Source organism: Triturus cristatus, chromosome 4_2 (genome assembly GCF_964204655.1).
Source record: "Triturus cristatus chromosome 4_2, aTriCri1.1, whole genome shotgun sequence".
NCBI lineage: Eukaryota > Metazoa > Chordata > Amphibia > Caudata > Salamandridae > Triturus > Triturus cristatus.
Genome location: NC_140586.1, coordinates 230,440,297 through 230,465,862, shown reverse-complemented (window position 1 = coordinate 230,465,862; position 25,566 = coordinate 230,440,297). Strand labels below are relative to the sequence as shown.

General features: G+C 42.8%; 2 protein-coding genes across 5 annotated transcripts in view; one reads left to right on the top strand and one right to left on the bottom strand.

The window, feature by feature from the left end:
• CSF2RB (colony stimulating factor 2 receptor subunit beta) overlaps positions 1–25,566 on the bottom strand; it is a 193,239-nt gene that overhangs the window by 107,763 nt on the left and 59,910 nt on the right. For both annotated transcript variants that reach the window (XM_085601333.1, XM_085601332.1), the window contains exons 4-5: positions 19,862–20,043; positions 16,753–16,913 (exon numbers count right to left, since the gene is read on the bottom strand). In XM_085601333.1, the coding sequence (XP_085457459.1) occupies positions 16,753–16,913; positions 19,862–20,043 (343 nt within the window). The remainder of the gene's footprint in view (positions 1–16,752; positions 16,914–19,861; positions 20,044–25,566) is intronic.
• On the top strand, positions 9,505–15,790 carry LOC146833496 (uncharacterized). 3 transcript variants are annotated; one of them, XR_014960247.1, is made up of 5 exons: positions 9,505–9,566; positions 9,663–9,751; positions 9,842–15,167; positions 15,264–15,352; positions 15,443–15,790. XR_014960247.1 is itself a non-coding variant. In XM_085600077.1 (3 exons), the coding sequence occupies exon 3, from the start codon at positions 10,431–10,433 to the stop codon at positions 11,400–11,402; it is 972 nt and encodes a 323-aa protein (XP_085456203.1). In that variant the 5' UTR covers positions 9,505–9,566; positions 9,663–9,751; positions 9,842–10,430; the 3' UTR covers positions 11,403–15,790. The 3 variants fall into 3 exon arrangements, 1 of the variants encoding a protein (XP_085456203.1); XM_085600077.1 differs by having other exon boundaries at positions 9,842–15,790; XR_014960246.1 differs by lacking the exons at positions 9,505–9,566; positions 9,663–9,751 and having other exon boundaries at positions 11,138–15,167.

The window sequence follows — 25,566 nt, the reverse complement described above, 5'->3', positions numbered from 1 at the left end:
AAAATCTGTAGCTACAAGTCCTTTCCATCTGCCATCACCTCCACCTCCAGCACCTCCGTCTCCACCTGAGAATCCTTTGCAGATTCCACCTCAGGATTCCCCACAATCTCACGATGACGATGCAGATGATGGGAGGTGAATTTCCCAATAGATCCATGAACAGATTACACAATTGATCCCCCAGGTGATACTGATCCAGACCTTTACCCAGCCAAACCTTTTCCTCCAGACGACAATGCATCACACCAAGAACTCATTGCCAGGGCTGCACATTACCATGGAGTAGAACTACACAAAGAATCCCTAGAAGAAGATTTTTTGTTTAAGACTTTAGCATCCACACACAGGTCATCACAGACAATTCCCATACTTAAAGGCATGATGCGACATGCTGATGAGATTTTTAAAGACCCAGTCAGAGCACGCATCTTGACTCCTAGAGTGGACAAAAAATAGAAAGCCTCTCCTATCAAGAGACAGTTGCCATTAGATTCCTTAGTAGTATCTAATGCTCGCAAGTGGGCAAATTCTCAGACATCAGGAGATGCTCCTCAGCCAGATAAGGAGTCCAAGTTAATTGACGCTTCTGGCAAGTGAGTAGCTGCTCAGGCTGCAAATCAATGGCGCATTGCAAATACGCAAGGCCTTTTAGCCAGGTGTGACAGGGCACACTGGGCCGAAATGGAGCAATTGCCCCACTATCTCCCAGAGGAGCATAAGGGTAAGGCACAGGACTTAGTAAATGAAGGTAAGCTCATTTCTAATTCCTCTATACGATGTGTTCTAGATGCTGCAGACACAGCAGCTAGAGGGATTAACACCAGCATCCTGCTTAGGAGACACGCTTGGTTAAGGATTTCAGGGTTTAAACCTGAGGTCCAACAATCAATTCTTAACACACCCTTTGATAAGGAACACCAATTTGGTCCTAATGTAGACCAGGCATTAGAAAAAATGAAAAAGGACACTGAAGTAGCTTAATCTATGGGAGCACTCCAGACTACATCCGACAGAGGCTCCTTTAGTCGCTTCTTTTACAGAGGAGGGTCAAAAACCCCATCCCCAGATCAAAATACCTCAACTTACAAAGGTAACAACCCGTGCTCGCCCTCCAGAGGTTTTTTTTTTGGGAGGTTATAGAGGCAACAACTTCAAGGGTAGGGGTAAGGGCAACACACCCCATAACTCCCTTTTCCCCAACAAACACTGCCTTGCCCATGATTTCCCCTGATTACACCACACCTGGGGGGGAAAGACTTCAACACTTTTTCCCCATTTGGCAGTCTATAACATCAGACAAATAGGTGCTTGGAATTATCCAACATGGTTATTGGCTGGAGCTTACCAGCAATCCCCCAAACATTCCACCTCGATCTCACAAGTTATCTCCAGAACACATACACTTGGTAAAACAAGAGGTCCAGTCCCTCTTACTAAAAGGGGCAATAGAGCCAGCTCCAATACAGTACCAGGGCTCAGGGGTTTACTCTCTGTATTTTCTGACTCCCAAAAAGGACGGTTCCCTAAGACCTATTCTGCATCTCAGAGAACTAAACCATTATATACTGTCAGAGCACTTTCACATGGTGACACTTCAACAGGTACTCCCACTTTTACAAAGAGGAGATTTTACTCTATATTTAAAAGACACATATGTTCACGTTCCCATTCATGCGGCTCATCGCAAATACCTCAGATTTGAGATAACAGTCAAGCATTACCAGTTCAAGGTGCTTCCCTTCGGAGTGACTACAGCTCCCAGAGTTTTTACCAAATGTCTGGCAGTAGTCACTGCTCATCTCAGAAGACAACAAATTCACGTTTTCTCCTATCTGGACGACTGGATTATCAAAGACAGATCTCACAAGAACTGTCTACAACACACACAGTTAAATCACAAATGAACTCCACTAAATATGTGGAGGAGGGAACAAGAGGCATGGGGTTCTAGGAGCTAGCAGCCTCCAATAAAAATGTTTACCACAAAGAGCTGCTCCTAGTGTGATAACCCAAACGAGTTACAAGAACGTCGTGAGTGTGGGCATCTCACAAAAAGTTACGGACTGGTCTCACACACCACCTGGTGTCATGCTTCATCATTGACCAGTCCTCGCCCTCTAAAACCTTCATTTGATAGAGGGCGGGCATACACTTGACGACAAGGATGCACTTCTAAATGACTAAGTGGGGACCCGTGAAGTTGTGAGTGGGGTTAAAAATCATTATAGTAATCAGAAGTGATTTTTAATGTGACTGAAAACGATATGATATTAAAAATGTATGTGACGGTGATTGGGGTAATTAGTGTCCCCTAACCGTCTTGTGAATGGTCGACATGTTTCTGCCAAAGCGGCCCGGTTGGGTCCATGGCATTCATCAGGACCTAATAGTATATGGGGGCTCCGTTCTTACCAAGTGTTGGTAAGATGTTACCACTGTGTGGGTGTGGCGAAGGCCACACTTCACTTCCTAGAATGCTTCCAATGGTGAAGCCCTAATTAAATAGACAACTTGTCCCATGCGTCCGCTCTCGATCCTCCCGAATTCGGGAGGATCGAGAGCGGACGCATAGGATTTAGGAGCAATCCAAAACGTGTTACAAGGTGACAAAAAACTTTGGATTCCCTCCGCCCCCTCCCCCCATGGGACAAGTTCACGGGCCCCCACTTAGTCATTTAGAAGTGCATCCTTGTCGTCAAGTGTATGCCCGCCCTCTATCAAACGAAGGTTTTAGAGGGCGAGGACTGGTCAATGATGAAGCATGACACCAGGTGGTGTGTGAGACCAGTCCGTAACTTTTTGTGAAATGCCCACACTCACGACGTTCTTGTAACTTGTTTGGGTTACAACACACACAGATCACAATACATCTACTTCATCAACTGGGGTTAACCATCAATGCTCAAATATCTCACTTGCATCCGTCACAGATGCAGTCATACTTAGGACCCAGTCTAGACACAGTCAAAGCTCTAGCCTCTCCCAATGTAGCCAGAATAAGCAATCAGACTATGCTTCTAAATTTTTAACCCATCCAAGCTTTACCAGCCAGAGTGTTCATGCAACTGCTGGGAATGATGGCATCTTGCATCACAATTGTATCCCAAGCAAGGCTTCATATGCGTCCCCTACAATAATGCTTGGCACGTCAGTGGAGTCAGTCGAAGGGTCAACTAACCAATCTAGTGTTGGTAGACAGCTGTACCCATCGCTCGCTGCAGTGGTGGAACCCACAAAACTTAGGACTTAGGACGCACGTTCATCGACCCTATTTCAAAAATCGTTCTCACATCAGATGCAACTCTAACAGGTTGGGGGCGGGGATCATCTCAACGGTTACACAATACAGGGCTTGTGGAGCAACAAGCACAAAAGACTCCACATCAACTATCTAGAGAACCCTTCTTTCAGCTACACAAAGACAGGATAGTTCTCTGCACCAACCCTAAATTCCTTCCCAAAGTAGTTTCTGCTTTTCTTATAAACTAATCCGTTGAGTTACCAATTTTCTTTCCTCAACCTGATTCTGTAGCAGAACGTGCTCTTAACACGGAAAGCGGCGTTTACTTAGCATGCGTTACTTTGCATGCCGTTACTACGCGGTCGTTAGTACGACCGTGTTGTTAGTTAGCATACCTTTACTTCGCAATTCGAAACTACGAATTGCAGTAAGGGGGGGAAGGTGTTGGATTTAAAATCCAACACCTTCCCTGGTGTCCGCATAGACTGGAGTTGGAATAGTAAATTATACTATTCCAACATCCAGCACCCCCTTACTGCAATTCGTAGTTCCGAATTACGAAGTAAAGGTATGCTAAGTTACAACGCGGTCGTACTAACGACCGCGTAGTAACGGAATGCGAAGTAAACGCATGCGAAGAAAAGTTATATATTCCTTAACACGCTTGACGAGAAAAGAGCTTCATTGTACTACATAGATAGGACAAAAGACTTTCAAAAAACAAAACAACTGTTTGTTACATTTGCTCCACCTCACAAAGGCAATCCTATCTCAAAATCTAGTAGTGCCAGATGGATTGCTAAATGCATTCACACATGCTATATTAAAGCTAAAAGAACTTTAACCATAACCCTAGAGCGCCTTCTACTCGCACAATAGGGGCTTCAGTAGCCTTTTTAGGCAACATTTCTTTAGCTGACATATGTAAGGCAGCTTAATGGTCTACACCACATACATTTACCACACACTATTGTGTAGATGTGTTACCACGTCAACAGGCTAATGTTGGCCAAGCAGTACTTAATATGTGCAAAAACAATGGTTCTGTCGGAGTATAGACGGACTAACTTAATAGGTGCTGAATACACTTTTGATTATCAAGGACACACACAAACCCAAAGAAACAGGACAGAATCCAAGTCACTTGATAGAATGATATTAATTGATGTATCGAGAGCACCAAAATATTTACAGAGTAAACCAACCAAAAAACACAATTATAGTGAAACAATTAGTGAAACAGTGATACTTTGCACAAAACACATCACATATAACGAATATGTACAATGGACAATACATAAAAATAATCAACAAACAAGGTCCTATTTACAATACATAAGCCACTTAAGGGTTCAAATTTCCTTGTTGTCTGAGTGGATTTGCATGTGACGCATAGGACATGTAACGTCGACGTTTCGACCCTAGGATAATTGTGCCAATTACTACGCATCAAGGTGGGTCTTCATCAGGACAGACGAGGTTGGGGACCTGTAAACGCAAGGGGTATGGTGTCAGGGCAGTGTGTGCGTTACATGTAATGGAAATAATTAATTTCCCAATTACGATCAATTGTCTCACCTGGGGAACCGACTTAGTTATGAGGAAAATGATTCCTGTTGTCGCTAATGCAGATGGCCAACATCAAATGTGGAAATAATATTTAATTCCTGCAAGAGATTAGAGAGGAGGGACTAATGTAAGGTCTGGACAGGCTGCGTTGGAAATGATTAAAACATACCTGTATGCACACGAGAAGAACGTACCTCTGGGACGGAGATATTTGATTTAGAAGGGAGAGTGGTGCTGTCTCTACAATCGCCACGTACTGTAATAACAAAAGGTAGAGGCGTGTCTGAGAAATGGAACAAGGTAATCATCCAGAAACAAGATGCCTGTATATGTATCCTCTACACATAAAAAACATTTAATTGAGGAAGAGGACACTTAAAGGCACGTGGTGATTAATTTCAGGATATAATGTATATCCAACGTACACAGAATAATAAAGTGCTAGTTGTGCCTAGCGCAAAAGCGCAATATATCACAAATATGGTAGGGTTGCACGTGAGTAGCATAAAAATCTAGTTGACCTAATACCCATTTACGAGTAAAGTCAACTTGGTTGTGGGTATTGCCGTATATAATTGTTATAACCTTCTACTAGACCAAGTTCACATATACACTGAAGGTGACAACAATATCAGGACGTATTTTATGGTGTGACTACTAATTAACTAGCGGTGTTGCCGTGTATTAATATTATGCCACTCGAAACATCCATATGCAAGTAAAGAGACGATCAACTAGGGGTTTGCCGTGTATTATTATTCTACCGCTTACAACATCCAAGTGCAAGCAAAGTTACAAATATTGTCAGGTAGTGTTCAAGATACGGCTACTAAGTTCAAGCAGTGAGCCTAACGGCGGGATGCCGACTTACTTGGAGTCCGTGAATGGACAACTAGTTCCGTCAACGGCTCAGCTGCAACTGACAGCGAGCTCACGCCCGAGCTAACTATATGACGTAATGGGGAGCCGTGGGCGCGCGGCTGCTGGAATGAATCAGCAGAAAGTGGAAAGCCAGGGATGGATTTGAGGGCGGGCTCATACGGAGTGGTTATGAACGGACGGGACCGGTGTTTATTATTAAAAAAGGGAGGAATAGAATGGGTATTATGCAGGAAAACTTTTTCCTTACGGTGTATGATGCCTCAATGTGGTGAATGCGAACGTGCTTCCAAATGCCGGCAGGCATGAGAATTAACATATTTCAGCTTTCTTACATACATCATCTGTTTTGGATACTGCAATGTTGTCAATGCGGATGTGCTGCGAAATTTACTTTTTGCAATTTTCTCAATTGTGGCATCCGTTCCGCACTAGGGATACACAGATTATAAATGACACGATTCAGAAGTCACATGACAATTGTGATGGCAGAAGTCATACTAAGCCCCATATGTATAATACGATGACAGATTTGTTTTTTTGAAAAAGCACATACAAAGAACTAGAGTTGCAGAAATTGTACATGTAAATATCACAGTTTAAGTCAAATACTCGTCACATATCAAAAATGCCAACATGAGGTAAGAAAGCCTTAACATATGTTACGCTGGAAAACATGAATGAAGCATACTTAAGGCAAAATTACTTGATGTATACCCCGTACTACATCTTCAACCAGAACAAGAATAGAGTTTAGAGTTTGCTCATTTGTAAATAAGTCTCCTCATGTTCATTCAGCCCACTGTTGGTGGCATCCAGGAGATGGATCCAACGGCACTCCTTAAAATTGAGAGAAGTGCCCATGTTACCGCCCCTTCTGTGTAATGTAACCTTCTCAAGCACCCACCACTCTAGATCCTGATGTGTGTGTCTTGTGTTCGTGTAGTGTTCTACAAGCGGAGCCCCAAGGGATTTACATTTGATCCTGCTCTGATGTTGTTGGATCCTATTTTTCACTTTTTGGGTAGTTTGGCCTACATATATCAATTTGCACGGACATCTAATTGCATAAATCACGTTTTGACTGTTGCAATTTGAAAAGTGGTTAAGGGAATACGTCTTTCCCAAGTGATCGAAACTGGTTCCAACTTTGGTGTTCGGACAGACCTTGCAGTGACCACATTTGTGATGTCCTTGAATTTGTGGTAGTTGTAGCAAAGATCTTACGTTGGGTGTTGGTGGGGGTTCCAGGTACGAGGATACTACAAACTCCTTAACGTTTTTAGCACGCTTGAACGCAAACATAGGGACTTCAGGATAACCAATGTCAGGGCCCACCAGATTCCAATATTTTCTAATGACTTTGTTGATCTCGTTACTTCTGGTGTTAAATGTGGTAACACAGATTAGTCGCCCAATTTCTTCGTTTTTGGGTTGCACCTCAAGGAGCGTTTCTCTAGGCCTATACCAGGCCCTTTTTCGTGATCTGTTCAGCAGGCCTTTAGGGTATCCTCTCTCCCTCAGTTTGGCAATGAGAATGTCGGTTTCCTTGAAATAGTCACTTCTTCTTGAACAGTTGCGCCTCAACCTTAAAAATTGTCCATACGGAAGGTTATCCCTTAGGTTTCTGGGATGGTGAGAATTATATTGTAACAAGGTGTTGCGGTCTGTAGGCTTCTTGTATAGAGACATCAAAATGCTACCGTCTTCTGCTTGCAAAGTCAGATCTAAAAAAGGTATTGATTCACTGTTGTATGACATGGTGAATTGAATGTTTTGATTTCGTGAGTTCAACCAAGCTGCAAAAGCTATTAGTTGATCTTCTGTCCCAGTCCATAGCATGAGGACATCGTCTATATATCTCTTCCACGCCGTGATGTTGTCAATGAAAGGATTCAAAGCCGAGTAGATGGTGCTATCCTCGAAATGATCCATATAAAGATTCGCTAAGCTCGGCGCGAATCCGGCCCCCATGGCTACTCCTCTACATTGAAGGTAGAACTCGTTGTAGAAGATAAAGTAGTTTTTTTCCATTGCAATGTGAAGTAGTTTAACAAGGAAGTCTGTTGGAACCCAGTGCGGTCTTGGGCGTGAATCCAGTACGTTACTCATGACTTCTATAGCCTCATGTTGTGGTATGCTGGTGTACAGCGAGCATACATCTAGAGTTGCAAACAGTTGTAAGGAACAGTCAAATGGTTGGCCTTCAAAAATTTGGATGGTATGCATGGTGTCCCTAATGAAAGACCTTGTTTCCAAAACAAACGGTTGTAAAAAACTATCAAGATATTGGTTCAGGGGTTCCAGGATGGAGCCACAGCCAGACACAATAGGTCTTCCGGGGGGTTTTGAAAGGTTTTTGTGGACTTTAGGAATGGTGTATATCGTGGGAATTCTTGGATCAGTTTTATTGAGGAATTTGCTCTCAGATTCCGCGAGGAATCCCTGTTCAACACCGTAAGTTGTTAAATCACGGATGAGCTTTGCAATCTCCCTGGTAGGATCATATGAGATCTTTCTGTAACTGTCGAGACAGCTAAGTTGAGAATTGATCTCTTTTATGTAATCTTCCGTGTCTTGTACGACAACCGCTCCACCCTTGTCTGCAGGCTTGATAACAATCGACCTGTTGTTGTTTAATGTAGACAATGCAGACCTTTCTTCTTTGGTGATATTATGCTTGATGTACTTGGTGTTGTTAAGAATTTCCATTGTTTCAAACATCACTACTTTTTCATACGCCAAGATCTTTTCATTCATTAAGTATGAAGCCGGTGTAAAAGTAGAGGGCGGCCGGAATTCCGTTGCAGTAATATTCTTTTTGTAGCTGTCATTTTTTGCAAAGAAGTATTTTAGGCGAATCTTCCTGAAGAATTGTTGCAATTCCAGTTTGATGTTAAAGGAGTTGGGAATGGAGGTGGGAACAAAAGACAAGCCCCTAGACAGGATATCTGCATTCCTGCATAATACCCATTCTATTCCTCCCTTTTTTAATAATAAACACCGGTCCCGTCCGTTCATAACCACTCCGTATGAGCCCGCCCTCAAATCCATCCCTGGCTTTCCACTTTCTGCTGATTCATTCCAGCAGCCGCGCGCCCACGGCTCCCCATTACGTCATATAGTTAGCTCGGGCGTGAGCTCGCTGTCAGTTGCAGCTGAGCCGTTGACGGAACTAGTTGTCCATTCACGGACTCCAAGTAAGTCGGCATCCCGCCGTTAGGCTCACTGCTTGAACTTAGTAGCCGTATCTTGAACACTACCTGACAATATTTGTAACTTTGCTTGCACTTGGATGTTGTAAGCGGTAGAATAATAATACACGGCAAACCCCTAGTTGATCGTCTCTTTACTTGCATATGGATGTTTCGAGTGGCATAATATTAATACACGGCAACACCGCTAGTTAATTAGTAGTCACACCATAAAATACGTCCTGATATTGTTGTCACCTTCAGTGTATATGTGAACTTGGTCTAGTAGAAGGTTATAACAATTATATACGGCAATACCCACAACCAAGTTGACTTTACTCGTAAATGGGTATTAGGTCAACTAGATTTTTATGCTACTCACGTGCAACCCTACCATATTTGTGATATATTGCGCTTTTGCGCTAGGCACAACTAGCACTTTATTATTCTGTGTACGTTGGATATACATTATATCCTGAAATTAATCACCACGTGCCTTTAAGTGTCCTCTTCCTCAATTAAATGTTTTTTATGTGTAGAGGATACATATACAGGCATCTTGTTTCTGGATGATTACCTTGTTCCATTTCTCAGACACGCCTCTACCTTTTGTTATTACAGTACGTGGCGATTGTAGAGACAGCACCACTCTCCCTTCTAAATCAAATATCTCCGTCCCAGAGGTACGTTCTTCTCGTGTGCATACAGGTATGTTTTAATCATTTCCAACGCAGCCTGTCCAGACCTTACATTAGTCCCTCCTCTCTAATCTCTTGCAGGAATTAAATATTATTTCCACATTTGATGTTGGCCATCTGCATTAGCGACAACAGGAATCATTTTCCTCATAACTAAGTCGGTTCCCCAGGTGAGACAATTGATCGTAATTGGGAAATTAATTATTTCCATTACATGTAACGCACACACTGCCCTGACACCATACCCCTTGCGTTTACAGGTCCCCAACCTCGTCTGTCCTGATGAAGACCCACCTTGATGCGTAGTAATTGGCACAATTATCCTAGGGTCGAAACGTCGACGTTACATGTCCTATGCGTCACATGCAAATCCACTCAGACAACAAGGAAATTTGAACCCTTAAGTGGCTTATGTATTGTAAATAGGACCTTGTTTGTTGATTATTTTTATGTATTGTCCATTGTACATATTCGTTATATGTGATGTGTTTTGTGCAAAGTATCACTGTTTCACTAATTGTTTCACTATAATTGTGTTTTTTGGTTGGTTTACTCTGTAAATATTTTGGTGCTCTCAATACATCAATTAATATCATTCTATCAAGTGACTTGGATTCTGTCCTGTTTCTTTGGGTTTGTGTGTGTCCTTGATAATCAAAAGTGTATTCAGCACCTATTAAGTTAGTCCGTCTATACTCCGACAGAACCATTGTTTTTGCACATACTATCACACCCAGGTTCTGAGGGTTACTGGGTTGCCCCATCATCGTTAATGGTTATCCAGTGCAGGTTTCACCTGCGAGGGTCTTTACACATTTATTGTGATCTTTCCCATAATTAACATAGACTATGTCAGAGAAAGAAACATTGTCCTACAGTGAGGACTATATAAATAAATTGATTCAAGAACAAGCTGAATTTGACTACCTGGGCACTGGCCTAACGCCCATAGACACCTCTCTGAATGATAAATTGTCCCGTCTGGAGAGATTGGAGAAGAAATTGATTCGAACCAGACTTCATGGACATCTCTTAACCAAATATTTGCAAGCCAACATCATCCCAAAAGGACTGCAGGTCCGTAACGAGCCAGCCATTTTCATTGATCTTCCAAAATTCCGTGAAGGGTTCAGTTTTGTGGCAAACAACTGTTCCCGCCACTGGATGGTACTTGGGGTGGAAACTGCCCTTGAGTACGCGAAAAAACTGATCGTAGAGATAACTGAACTAAAGAAAGAGATCTTGGAGGATAGAAGCTTGAAGAACGCAAAAGAAGCTCTAGAAAGAGCAGAAAAGGCCACTTCCGAATTTAACACCATCACATTGAGTAAGAAACTTGAGAAACTAGCCAAGGACATTAAAGCCTATGATAAAAAGTTAACATACCCCTATACGAGTGACGACTACTACATTCAAGACTCGCAGGGGTACTACACCAACAGGAACAGACAATATTCCCGGAGATTCGCCACCTTCTCAAACTCATCCTTCGGGAGTGGCTCAGAAAACGACTCTGAAAGAGCAAGTACAAGTTCGGATACCCGCCCATACACAGAGGCCACTAATTTCCAACCATCTGAGCCTTTTCAACAAGGTCCAGCTTACCAACCACGCACCAGATACCAAGACAATTTTGGACCATCCAATTCGGCTTTTTTAGGGGAACCCTCCTGGACAAGTCGAGATCAGAATTGGGGGCGACCGCCCCGATGGAATCAAACACGTGGGAACCAACGGGGCAACTCCCGAGTTCGCTTCCAAGCACAAGCACAACAGAATCACGGGGAGATCCGCACCAGACGTCAGACCTATCGGTGGTAATCTCTATACCAGATAACATCTCCAACACTGAAGACCCAACCGTGCATCAGGATACTGCTGTGTCTGTCACGAATAAAAAGGACCCTGTATTGAACATCTCGAAGTACACTCTGAACAAAGCAGAACATGATATCCTGTCTAGGGGCTTGTCTTTTGTTCCCACCTCCATTCCCAACTCCTTTAACATCAAACTGGAATTGCAACAATTCTTCAGGAAGATTCGCCTAAAATACTTCTTTGCAAAAAATGACAGCTACAAAAAGAATATTACTGCAACGGAATTCCGTCCGCCCTCTACTTTTACACCGGCTTCATACTTAATGAATGAAAAGATCTTGGCGTATGAAAAAGTAGTGATGTTTGAAACAATGGAAATTCTTAACAACACCAAGTACATCAAGCATAATATCACCAAAGAAGAAAGGTCTGCATTGTCTACATTAAACAACAACAGGTCGATTGTTATCAAGCCTGCAGACAAGGGTGGAGCGGTTGTCGTACAAGACACGGAAGATTACATAAAAGAGATCAATTCTCAACTTAGCTGTCTCGACAGTTACAGAAAGATCTCATATGATCCTACCAGGGAGATTGCAAAGCTCATCCGTGATTTAACAACTTACGGTGTTGAACAGGGATTCCTCGCGGAATCTGAGAGCAAATTCCTCAATAAAACTGATCCAAGAATTCCCACGATATACACCATTCCTAAAGTCCACAAAAACCTTTCAAAACCCCCCGGAAGACCTATTGTGTCTGGCTGTGGCTCCATCCTGGAACCCCTGAACCAATATCTTGATAGTTTTTTACAACCGTTTGTTTTGGAAACAAGGTCTTTCATTAGGGACACCATGCATACCATCCAAATTTTTGAAGGCCAACCATTTGACTGTTCCTTACAACTGTTTGCAACTCTAGATGTATGCTCGCTGTACACCAGCATACCACAACATGAGGCTATAGAAGTCATGAGTAACGTACTGGATTCACGCCCAAGACCGCACTGGGTTCCAACAGACTTCCTTGTTAAACTACTTCACATTGCAATGGAAAAAAACTACTTTATCTTCTACAACGAGTTCTACCTTCAATGTAGAGGAGTAGCCATGGGGGCCGGATTCGCGCCGAGCTTAGCGAATCTTTATATGGATCATTTCGAGGATAGCACCATCTACTCGGCTTTGAATCCTTTCATTGACAACATCACGGCGTGGAAGAGATATATAGACGATGTCCTCATGCTATGGACTGGGACAGAAGATCAACTAATAGCTTTTGCAGCTTGGTTGAACTCACGAAATCAAAACATTCAATTCACCATGTCATACAACAGTGAATCAATACCTTTTTTAGATCTGACTTTGCAAGCAGAAGACGGTAGCATTTTGATGTCTCTATACAAGAAGCCTACAGACCGCAACACCTTGTTACAATATAATTCTCACCATCCCAGAAACCTAAGGGATAACCTTCCGTATGGACAATTTTTAAGGTTGAGGCGCAACTGTTCAAGAAGAAGTGACTATTTCAAGGAAACCGACATTCTCATTGCCAAACTGAGGGAGAGAGGATACCCTAAAGGCCTGCTGAACAGATCACGAAAAAGGGCCTGGTATAGGCCTAGAGAAACGCTCCTTGAGGTGCAACCCAAAAACGAAGAAATTGGGCGACTAATCTGTGTTACCACATTTAACACCAGAAGTAACGAGATCAACAAAGTCATTAGAAAATATTGGAATCTGGTGGGCCCTGACATTGGTTATCCTGAAGTCCCTATGTTTGCGTTCAAGCGTGCTAAAAACGTTAAGGAGTTTGTAGTATCCTCGTACCTGGAACCCCCACCAACACCCAACGTAAGATCTTTGCTACAACTACCACAAATTCAAGGACATCACAAATGTGGTCACTGCAAGGTCTGTCCGAACACCAAAGTTGGAACCAGTTTCGATCACTTGGGAAAGACGTATTCCCTTAACCACTTTTCAAATTGCAACAGTCAAAACGTGATTTATGCAATTAGATGTCCGTGCAAATTGATATATGTAGGCCAAACTACCCAAAAAGTGAAAAATAGGATCCAACAACATCAGAGCAGGATCAAATGTAAATCCCTTGGGGCTCCGCTTGTAGAACACTACACGAACACAAGACACACACATCAGGATCTAGAGTGGTGGGTGCTTGAGAAGGTTACATTACACAGAAGGGGCGGTAACATGGGCACTTCTCTCAATTTTAAGGAGTGCCGTTGGATCCATCTCCTGGATGCCACCAACAGTGGGCTGAATGAACATGAGGAGACTTATTTACAAATGAGCAAACTCTAAACTCTATTCTTGTTCTGGTTGAAGATGTAGTACGGGGTATACATCAAGTAATTTTGCCTTAAGTATGCTTCATTCATGTTTTCCAGCGTAACATATGTTAAGGCTTTCTTACCTCATGTTGGCATTTTTGATATGTGACGAGTATTTGACTTAAACTGTGATATTTACATGTACAATTTCTGCAACTCTAGTTCTTTGTATGTGCTTTTTCAAAAAAACAAATCTGTCATCGTATTATACATATGGGGCTTATTATGACTTCTGCCATCACAATTGTCATGTGACTTCTGAATCGTGTCATTTATAATCTGTGTATCCCTAGTGCGGAACGGATGCCACAATTGAGAAAATTGCAAAAAGTAAATTTCGCAGCACATCCGCATTGACAACATTGCAGTATCCAAAACAGATGATGTATGTAAGAAAGCTGAAATATGTTAATTCTCATGCCTGCCGGCATTTGGAAGCACGTTCGCATTCACCACATTGAGGCATCATACACCGTAAGGAAAAAGTTTTCCTGCATAATACCCATTCTATTCCTCCCTTTTTTAATAATAAACACCGGTCCCGTCCGTTCATAACCACTCCGTATGAGCCCGCCCTCAAATCCATCCCTGGCTTTCCACTTTCTGCTGATCCATTCCAGCAGCCGCGCGCCCACGGCTCCCCATTACGTCATATAGTTAGCTCGGGCGTGAGCTCGCTGTCAGTTGCAGCTGAGCCGTTGACGGAACTAGTTGTCCATTCACGGACTCCAAGTAAGTCGGCATCCCGCCGTTAGGCTCACTGCTTGAACTTAGTAGCCGTATCTTGAACACTACCTGACAATATTTGTAACTTTGCTTGCACTTGGATGTTGTAAGCGGTAGAATAATAATACACGGCAAACCCCTAGTTGATCGTCTCTTTACTTGCATATGGATGTTTCGAGTGGCATAATATTAATACACGGCAACACCGCTAGTTAATTAGTAGTCACACCATAAAATACGTCCTGATATTGTTGTCACCTTCAGTGTATATGTGAACTTGGTCTAGTAGAAGGTTATAACAATTATATACGGCAATACCCACAACCAAGTTGACTTTACTCGTAAATGGGTATTAGGTCAACTAGATTTTTATGCTACTCACGTGCAACCCTACCATATTTGTGATATATTGCGCTTTTGCGCTAGGCACAACTAGCACTTTATTATTCTGTGTACGTTGGATATACATTATATCCTGAAATTAATCACCACGTGCCTTTAAGTGTCCTCTTCCTCAATTAAATGTTTTTTATGTGTAGAGGATACATATACAGGCATCTTGTTTCTGGATGATTACCTTGTTCCATTTCTCAGACACGCCTCTACCTTTTGTTATTACAGTACGTGGCGATTGTAGAGACAGCACCACTCTCCCTTCTAAATCAAATATCTCCGTCCCAGAGGTACGTTCTTCTCGTGTGCATACAGGTATGTTTTAATCATTTCCAACGCAGCCTGTCCAGACCTTACATTAGTCCCTCCTCTCTAATCTCTTGCAGGAATTAAATATTATTTCCACATTTGATGTTGGCCATCTGCATTAGCGACAACAGGAATCATTTTCCTCATAACTAAGTCGGTTCCCCAGGTGAGACAATTGATCGTAATTGGGAAATTAATTATTTCCATTACATGTAACGCACACACTGCCCTGACACCATACCCCTTGCGTTTACAGGTCCCCAACCTCGTCTGTCCTGATGAAGACCCACCTTGATGCGTAGTAATTGGCACAATTATCCTAGGGTCGAAACGTCGACGTTACATGTCCTATGCGTCACATGCAAATCCACTCAGACAACAAGGAAATTTGAACCCTTAAGTGGCTTATGTATTGTAAATAGGACCTTGTTTGTTGATTATTTTTATGTATTGTCCATTGTACATATTCGTTATATGTGATGTGTTTTGTGCAAAGTATCACTGTTTCACTAATTGTTTCACTATAATTGTGTTTTTTGGTTGGTTTACTCTGTAAATATTTTGGTGCTCTCGATACATCAATTAATATCATTCTATCAAGTGACTTGGATTCTGTCCTGTTTCTTTGGGTTTGTGTGTGTCCTTGATAATCAAAAGTGTATTCAGCACCTATTAAGTTAGTCCGTCTATACTCCGACAGAACCATTGTTTTTGCACATACTATCACACCCAGGTTCTGAGGGTTACTGGGTTGCCCCATCATCGTTAATGGTCAAGCAGTACTTAAAACACTGTTCCAAACAATTGCAACATCTACAGGTTAGGCACTGCTTTGGCTTTGTAGTTCACGCAAAGCATGTGTATCTACAGCACACATGTCTCGAACGGATAATGTTAGTTACCCACTAAGCATCTGTTCTTGGCATGTAGAGCTGTAGATTCACATGCGCCACCCGCCTCCCCGGGTACCTGTAGTTGTTAGTTATTCATTATACATACATACACATGGACATTTCTATACTACACTTACTTACTCCTTCCTCACCCTTTTGCGGGAAAACAATCTAACAATGGAGTCGATGACCATGCGCACTATCACCCAAAGGAGGAGTCCCCTTACCGCGTGACTAGGATAGACTTCTTCAAAGAAAAACTACTTGCAAAAATTAGATGACAGGAGTATGCAAAGCATGTGAATCTACAGCTCTACGTGCCAAGAACAGATGCTTACTGGGTAAGTAACATTATCCTTATTGAATTGTGAAGGTACTTTATCATATTGTAACATGATAGTTGTGGCAAGTTTTACATGCCAGAGATATTTAGGGCTCGACTCATGAACGGGCTCTTAGAAGAAGCCAGTCTCTTGGATAAACTCTACATCAGCTCCATCTGTTAATGTGTTGTCTTTCGCGCCTTTAGGCATGAGACTGACAAGAGACTGACTGCTATAGTAGCCCTGCTTTCTTATAGGTGACGCCCTTAACCAAGCCTGATTTTCGGTCCGCCCAGTCTACCCACTCAACTTCCTGTGCTCTCTTCCAGCTGTTCGCGCTTCTCTCTTACCTCCCACGCTTCCCAGTTCCGCTTGTACTGCACTTCATGTTCCAAGTCCTCGGGGGCCAGCCGACTCCTTTTCCCATCATAGGGAGTCTCCCAGGACAGCAGGAAGTCTCCAGAGACGTTAGAGCCCTCAATCTCCAGTTTCAGGGGAGGGAGGAGACGTACTGTAAGAGGATTTGGGAATCAGACACTGGCTCACGGGGACAGGCGGAGAGAGAAATAGTAGGTAGAGATGGAAAAAAGAATGAGACCAGCAGCTAGGCAAATGGAGGGAGAGAAACGGACAGAGTGAACGTAGGTAAATCTCGACAGATGTAAAGAGGCAAACAGAATGTGAGACAGAGGTGGGCATAACATTTGATACAGACAAATATAGCGAGAAATGCATTTTTATATAATATAATATATAACTGAAGCAAGCAGTGAAACACAGACCGAGGAAATAGAGACAGCTAGACAAAGACAAAGAGATGGAACCACGGAGACAAAGCATCGATGAGAGATCCAGAAAAAACACAGTGAACGGTAGAGCAACAGTAAAATGATGGTGAAGATAACGCACTGAAACAGACTAATGAAAATGCAGACCGAAATGGGGAGAGTGGTAGACACAGAGACAGACTAACAGAGAAACTGTCACGAGACATACACACACAGTTATAGGCACAAAGACTGGCATAGAGACAGGCAGAGAGGTAGATACCAACAAATAATTAATTAAAGTTATAGAGACAGCTGGGCAGACACAATAAGAGTGGTGTGTGTACAGAGGTATGTATGGAGACGGGCTGGCATAGTATCAGACGGAAAAAATATGCAGTGATAGATAAAAAAAGACAGGTACGGAGGATGACACAAAGCTAGACCGATACATGCAGCCGCAGTGATAGGTACAGATACATTTTATGTTATGTGTATATTTAGAGCACACATCACCCGCCAGGGTACCCTGGCGCTGTAGCAGGTGAGTGAGTCTATCCCTGGTGGGCTTCCTTGAAGTGACAAATATTCAGCTTCTTGCGGAATTCAAGAAGGGAGGTGGAGGCTCTGATGTGTTATGGGAGGTTGTTCCATTCTTCAGAAGTCATGTAAGAGAAGGTGCGACCTTTTCTACAGAGATAAACAAAAAAAAGAGACGGAAAGAATATAAAGGGGGACACAGGGATCGGCAGAACAGAGGCAGGCACAGAAACAGGCAGGCAGAGAAGGCATACTTGGGTATGGGTGGCTCTCAGTGCAGCCAGACACAAAGACAAAGAGGCAGAGAGATAGACACAGGTAACGGTGGCTCTCACTGCAGTGCAGCCAGACACAGAAACAGTGGTGGCTGGCATGTACGGTGGGTGGTGGTGGTGTGAGGGGGTGGTTCTTCTCTCCAGGCAGGCAGACAAGCTCCAGGAAAGTGTCGGAACCAATCCTGGTGCTGCTCTCATGCTGCATGAGAGCAGCGCCAGGATTGGAGGGAGCGGTCTCTCACGATGCTCCCAAGGGCACTGGAGCCCTATGGTGTTTCTAACACAGCTGTCTTAACACAGCTGGGTTAGATCGGTTTAAACTGCCCATGTCTGGCTGGCCATCACAAGATGGCCGGCCAAAAAGTCATGCACACTTTACACCTAAGTGCCCTGCCTATCACGGCTTTCTGCTGCTGCCTGACTAGCAGCAGCAGAAATCAGAAAGCCCCGCCCCCTTTCCTGACGCCCGGCTTGGGAAGGGGATCTGAAAAATAAAATGGTAATAAATTAACTTTATTACCATTTTATTTTTCTATCTTTGGGGCAATTTTTTAGTGGGGTGACGCTCCTCCGCCTTAATGTAGGAGCCGTCCCTGCACGGAAACAAACAGGCAGGCAGAGAGGTAGATATAACAGAAAGGGTAGTAGTGGACTAAAATCACACCTCTTGCTAAAGTACAAATTGTAGTGGGCATACGGTAATCAATAAATGCACAAAACCGTTTTTGGGGGATGGTGCTTTTGAGGTTCATCCACACCCTACCACCAAAGGTGTGAGTTCACATTGGACCAAAGACCCAATGTCTCAATATGACAAAAAGGAAAACCATAGCACTCAATGCTTAATCACAAAAAACAAGTGAGGTCCAAACAGTAAGGACTTGTGTTGGGTAGAATGTTTTCTTTAATGCAGAAAAACATAGTTTAGGTATTCATCAGTCCATTCTTGTTTCACAAATTCATGTTCTTCAGTTTCCAATATATTGATGACAGCCGACATGTGTTTCGTCACTCAGTGACTTTTTCAAGGCTTAAATGTTATTGGGATTCCTGGCACTGGGAGAATATGGCGAGCAAATCACAACAGGTGTATATTGTGTCTCAGAGCAGCACTTCCACAGGTGGCTGTAATGTAAGCCAAAATTGGGGACTGTGATAAGCCCCTGTCTGTATCAATTGCAATCACCTCCGGTATGTAAGGTTTCGCATACCGGAGGTGATTGCGCTTGATACAGACAGGGGCTTATTGAGGTCCACGATTTTGGCTTACATTATGGTCAGACTACGTAATCCTTACCTGTTTTTCAAAACACGTAGGAGCCTTCTTTGGACTTTCAGGAGAAAACTTGTTGTTTGCTAGAGCACGCACCTTTTGTCTTGACTTGACTAATTATTAGTGTTTACATCTTTTCGCAACTCGACCAGCACATGGCCACTAGTGGAAGTGCTGCTCTAAAACAGAATATACGCCTGTTGCGATTATTTTCGCTATATTCTCCCAGTGACAGTAATCCTAATACCATTTAAGCCTTGAAAAAGTCATTGCATGACGAAACACGTGTCGGCTGTCCTCAATACATTGGAAACTCAAGAACATGAATTTGTGAAACCAGCATGTACTGAAGAATACCTAACGTAAGTCCTTACTGTTTAGACCTCACTTGTTTTTTGTGATTACACATTGAGTGCTATGGTTTTCCTTTTTTCAGGAAGAGAGGTAAGCACAGGTGAGGGTGGCTCTCACTGCAGTGCAGCCAGACACAGAAACAAGCAGGCAGAGAGGTAGGCAGGGGTAAGGGTGGCTCTCACTGCAGTTCAGCCAGCACAGAAACAAACAGGCAGACACAGAGGTAGACACAGGTATGGGTGGCTCTCACTGTTCTCCCATGGATTGATGCTCAGCTTTGCCTCCAGCGGTTTGTCCGGGATGAACGAGTAGTGGTCACTCAAATGGATGCTGTATTCCACCTGATTCTTGTCCCCTTGAATGGAAGTCAAAGCCATGTAGTGCCCAAGGTCTCTGCCAGGCTCTATGGGGTCGTAGGTCTTACTTGCAGATCTTCACAAAGAGAAACAAAGGCTCATTGGAGTAATGTGGCCCAATCCATTGCAAGACAGGATACACCAGGCCGTGGCATAAGACAAACAATGCTAGTCCATAAAGGTTAGATGAAAGAAGAGGGGCTTTTCATGATGGAGTACCTCTGTTCATTTGGACGCAATCAGGTTGATTCCCTCTGCCTGCGTCTCCCACAGCACTTTAAATACCACCAAGGGGAGTCAGACTTGCAGTCGAAGTAACTAGAACTGAAAAAAGCACATGCGCCTGATAGAGCTACACAAGAAGCAGAGGGCTGCATCCCCGAAGACAGGATCTGCATTGAGTAAAGGCAGGTTGGAGGCTTCGGATGGTTGAAGGCACCATTGCAGCCCTATTCAGACAACATGCACATTTTTATTAACTTTCAAACTCAGAAACTCCACAAAACTCATAACCAGCTGCATGACTATATCAGTAATCTGAGGACCTCGTACCACATTACCAGGCCCTGAAAGCCCTAAACTGGGTCCCACTTCACCAACAAGTCGATTTCAACACCATTGCTTAGCCTATAGAGTTTTTGCTGTAAATGCCCAGATGACTTACCAGTAATCTTTACTACACTGAGGTCTACTCTTCCTTGTCCCAGTCCTTGTCAGTGAGGAGGGCCTGGCTCTCTAGGCACATCTACGTCCCAATTCTAACAACATTGTTTTAAAACATTTTCTAGCTTTCTCTGCAGCATTTTTCGAGTCTTGCCTGCAGGAAGGATATGTGATTACAGTAGTATCTTCTCCGTTAATTATTAAAAGTAAAAATATACCTGTGAACATAAATCAAACAACATAATATTCGTGGTTTTACAATGAGTGATGTCTATTGTGTATAACATACCAAAAAATGTTAAACACCTCCCCGTCGGGATATAAGAGGGTTACACCAACTAAGTCCTTCCTGTTAAAGCCAAGCAAGAACCCCATTACAATGCCCTCCACTCCGAGGGCTTGGTATAGGTGTGGCACAAGGGAGAGGACTCAGTGTAATAAAGATTACCCATAAGGGATCGGAACATTCCCAGTTTATTCCTCTTACTCATGTCATTCCTTAACAAGCAGTAAAGATGGCATTGATTCAACACACAGACAAGGAGAGTGATGCTCAACGGCAGCTCCTCTGCTAAGGCAGGGGAGTGTCACCCCACAGGAAAAATAAAATGATAACTTGATGTTGTTATATATTTTTTCCAAACTGGATAAGTGCGGGCTGGGCTTAGGTGCCCTCAGAGCAGGAGTGGTGGACACTTTCTAAGTGCATATGATAGTTTGGCCGGCCGTCTTGGGCCGGCCAAACAGTCATGCACACTTAGCATGTTCTCCACCCGGCTGTATTGCAGAGCCTGGGTGCAGAACATGCACAGGCTCCCAGTCCCTGTCTGAGCACCGAACTAAAACGCTCAGACCAATCTCAACGCTGCTGTCATGCTGGTAACAGCAGCATCGTGATTGGCTATGGGAGTCTGGGAGCCTGTGTGCTTCCTGTTTCCTGCATCGGACGGAGAAGAGGCGGCGGCCGGCAAATAAGTGGATTTTTCTTTTTTTCGAAGAAACCACCTAGCCTATAGTCAGTGTTTAATTTGAGCCTGTGGTTTCCGGTGCTCAGCACCAGCACTTATGACAGGATGTCACATGGTGGCACTATTTGTCCAATTTAGAGTTGAGCAGAACAGCAGTTGTTTATTAATTCAAGATACATTAAAATGACTAATACCTAACGGGCCCAGACATTCTTACAGCATTTGGGGGCCTTGGATAGTCTGAATGGTCACACTGCCCCACTCTTTCGCCGCGACTGGTGTGATAATGAAGTACGGGAGAAACCCACTCATGCGAGATATTAATTGAGAAAACTTTAGGGATTACCAGATAGCCTCGCACCGGCTCTTTATACTTTAAAAGTCAGAAACAGTACCTTGATAATCACGTTTAAAAAAACCAGAATGTGGCGTATTAGGCACTGGGAATCAATTTCACTTACTAGTGATTATAATTAAGAAGGCCCGTCTAGGAGGCGGAGCATTTTGTTTTATTGCATCTAAGCTTTTCAGTGCCCTCCCCTTTCCTGTCAAATCCATTTCCTGCCCAGTGGCTCTTAGGAAGCACCGGAAACCCTTCCTATTTAAGCAGTGAACTCTCTCCTATTATCTCCACTGTAAATGCCCCTTCCTGTTTCCCTTGCGTAGCGCCAGGACGCCTCCGCGGAATATTGTGCTTTTACAAAACACCAACGCAATAACATAATGTGCAGCCGAGTCCTCTATTTTGAGAAGGTTCTGACTTTAGTTTCTAACATGCTGTTTAACGAGAATAGTACAGGGCCATATAATACTTTGAGTAATTATTGAGCTACTTATATTGTCACTATATATAATAATACCCAGAATATTATACTGATGACTAATTTTTTGCCTTTAGAACCTACTCAATTTGAGGGTTCAGTTGATCAGTTTCCTGAATTGATGAATATACCAAACGCTTTGGATGCCAGAGGCCTTGGCACGATTCTCTGATAATATCTTAATGCGGGACCCGTTCTGGTGGTCGTGGGTTTTTCCACTGATTGATAATGATGACTGAGAGGGCACCCCCATATTACATAAATACATAACCAGAGAGGGGCACTCTTGTAGCAGTTCTAAGGTCTGTCTTTAGCCGAGCCCTTTTGTTTTTACTAATATTCTATGCAATATAGACTTGGTTATATAGGCTTTCAGCCGGCCTTTTTCATCCATAAGACTTCGTTCATTGGTCTGCTATTGTATCATTTACATTTGTCTTCTGCCTACTGTAGTGTTGTGCGGGTTATCAACGACTTAACCCTATTGGCTCCCAATGGACTCCTTAGAGCTGGGATGAAAGTGTTGGAGCGAAATTCAATGAAGGCAACTTTAGAATGTTAAGTTCACAGTTACACACAGATGATGAATAAAGACATGTAATACCAAGCTCTGTGTGTGGCATAGTCATGGGGGGGTACACAGGCTGGGGGTGATGCTACTACAACATGTGGCAGTGGATCAGCCCACTTCAGCCATTGGCTAATTTCACTGTGAATGACGGCATTCTGCCCTTTAGGAAGGAGAACATCCACACACAAGGTAGTTCCCTTCAGTGCCAGGAACTACTCTGACAATGTGTGCTTTCAGATATTTTTGCTTTTAGTAGTTTGTTTCTTAGGTTGACGAGGGCCTGGCAGCTTTTCCAACCATAATGTTTTGCATAAATTATGACTAAAGAAGCAGTGAAAAAGCTAAAAGGCTGGCAGCTCATGTCGGACCTATTAGCCTTACCAGTGCTTGTTAAGAAGAGTGATCTATATAGCCTGTGGGACAATCATCTTCTTTTAAATTATTCAACAAGATTCTCTTAGTGGAAATACAAACCTGGATTGGTTCTAATTCAGTCCTTCACATTACCCACATCTGATTTCAACAGGAATTATCAACATTGCACAGTGGTGTTTCACGTAGCCATTTTGCAAGTCCTGCCTTGGAATCAGCAGGGTAGCTTCTTCATTGGCTGTTACTGATTTGTCCAAGAGCTATAGATTTTCTTAATCATACCTGGCTATAACGAAAGTTACTCACTTTTGGACTGCCTAGAGAAATAGGTTATACATTGGCAAGGATACATTTAAACACCTTGATCTGTGTTCCAAAATCGAATGATCCCACTTTAACCCCAAGGATTCTATCCTATGTGGATGCTAGACATGTCTGTGTCTTGGCTCCCACCCTATTCGAGTGACCTGAATTTGGCTCTTGAACGAAACTGAGCTTTCCTTCCAAATTCGATGAGGCCTAGGATGGAAACTACAACCTACGTCGATGATTTGCTGCTTTGCGATGAGGCAGTTGTAGGTTTATAGCATATGTCAGACATTTTGCTAAACTACTCTAGGGATAACAATTTTAAAAATCAACAGACATACCACAATATTTGGAAAGAGCACATTTAAGGGGAAGTGGTTTACAAATGGGATGTCACTGGTAGAGCTTAATTCATGTAACTGTTAATAAAGCTCAGAGGCACTCATTTTAAAAAGGTAGGTAATGGCATTCGTAGGCTTAGCCAAATATATGGCAATTGCACTTCACACGCATTGATTACTGTTTACGAATGTGTGGGTGGTGTGATCAAATGTCATCAGCCCATAAATGAGATATGCTGCAGCATGTAAGATGCCCTTAAAGGTGGTCACTGGGGAGTCTGGAAGACCCTGGAGCAGGGCATTGACACCACCCGGATGCAAGGGCATGAGAGCTTGAACAGAAGTTCTGAAGTTGCCCTCTGACCAGCATGATTTCACTTACCCTGGTACCAGCTTCTCCACTAAAGTATTTTGATTTTCTTGGTGATGTGTTCTTTGAGGGTGAAAAATATATATTACAAGAGAAACACCCCTGAAGCACTAAGGGAAGGCTGTGAAACACAGAACAAATAAATATAATACTGTCCCTAAACAGGAACTCCAGTGAAATGAGCTGGGTTGAAACAGAGCACTATATATAATGCAGAAAATCTACACAAAACATTTTAAAAACATTATAACAATGATTTATTCCCAAAATAATTTGTAGTAAAAGGAATTTAATATCCAGTCCCAATAACCAGAGCAAACGTGTCCCTCTTATGACTAAATTGTCACATGTCCTTTTAAAATAGGTCTCGGACCCGGCTGTAATTAAAAACTGTCTTTGATAGGGAACATATCATATCTCTATTTTTTTCTTTACAGGCAAAAAAACACAGAACAATTTCCCAGTGGCGATATCTCAAAAACAGGTGTAAAAACCATGACGGTAATCCTAGTCAGTGAGTTAGCTTTTGATTACATTTCGCATGTTTTATATAATTCACATTTCCAAGAGTATTTCCTTTTCCAGGATGTTGTTTTCTGTATGTTTTTTCATGCAGGCTATTAATCTTGTATTGTGTGTTGTGTGATCTGGGTCGTCCTTCGCTGACAGTGTGAGTTCAGGTTGTGTGCAGGTGTTTATAAAAAGCCACGATTGAGAGCTCTAGAGTTGAGGCTTCAGACAGGTTGCTAAAGAGCTGGTCATTGGGCCATAAAGATGTTTGGAAAACATCATCATCCAATCCTTGGCTTCTCTGCAGAGCACGTATAGCAATGTTGACGTGCCAATTGTAATTGTGATAATCTATTCAAAAGCAGATGAAGGAGGAACAAAGTTGTAGAAATATTGACAGACCGAGAGTAAAATAAATGTAAGTGCATGCAGGTAAATGTATAGGGGATGGTGAAGTCAAGGAGATGCAAGGAAGTACATTTTCAGTTCTAATTTTTCACAGCAATATCATTGTTACTCATGTATCTGAAACTTCTACGAAGCAAGGGAAAAGCCAATAGGTCTGGCTTGTTTTAAGCGCCTGTTAATATTGTGTGATGCATCTGAATGCAATAACAGAAAGCTCACAGAGAAGCTCTTAAATACTACAGAATTTTAGTTTACATATTTAAGTG

Bases quoted from the DNA above. Each gene is read 5' to 3' on its own strand.
- LOC146833496 (XM_085600077.1), top strand. From the start codon at position 10,431: ATGTCAGAGAAAGAAACATTGTCCTACAGTGAGGACTATATAAATAAA.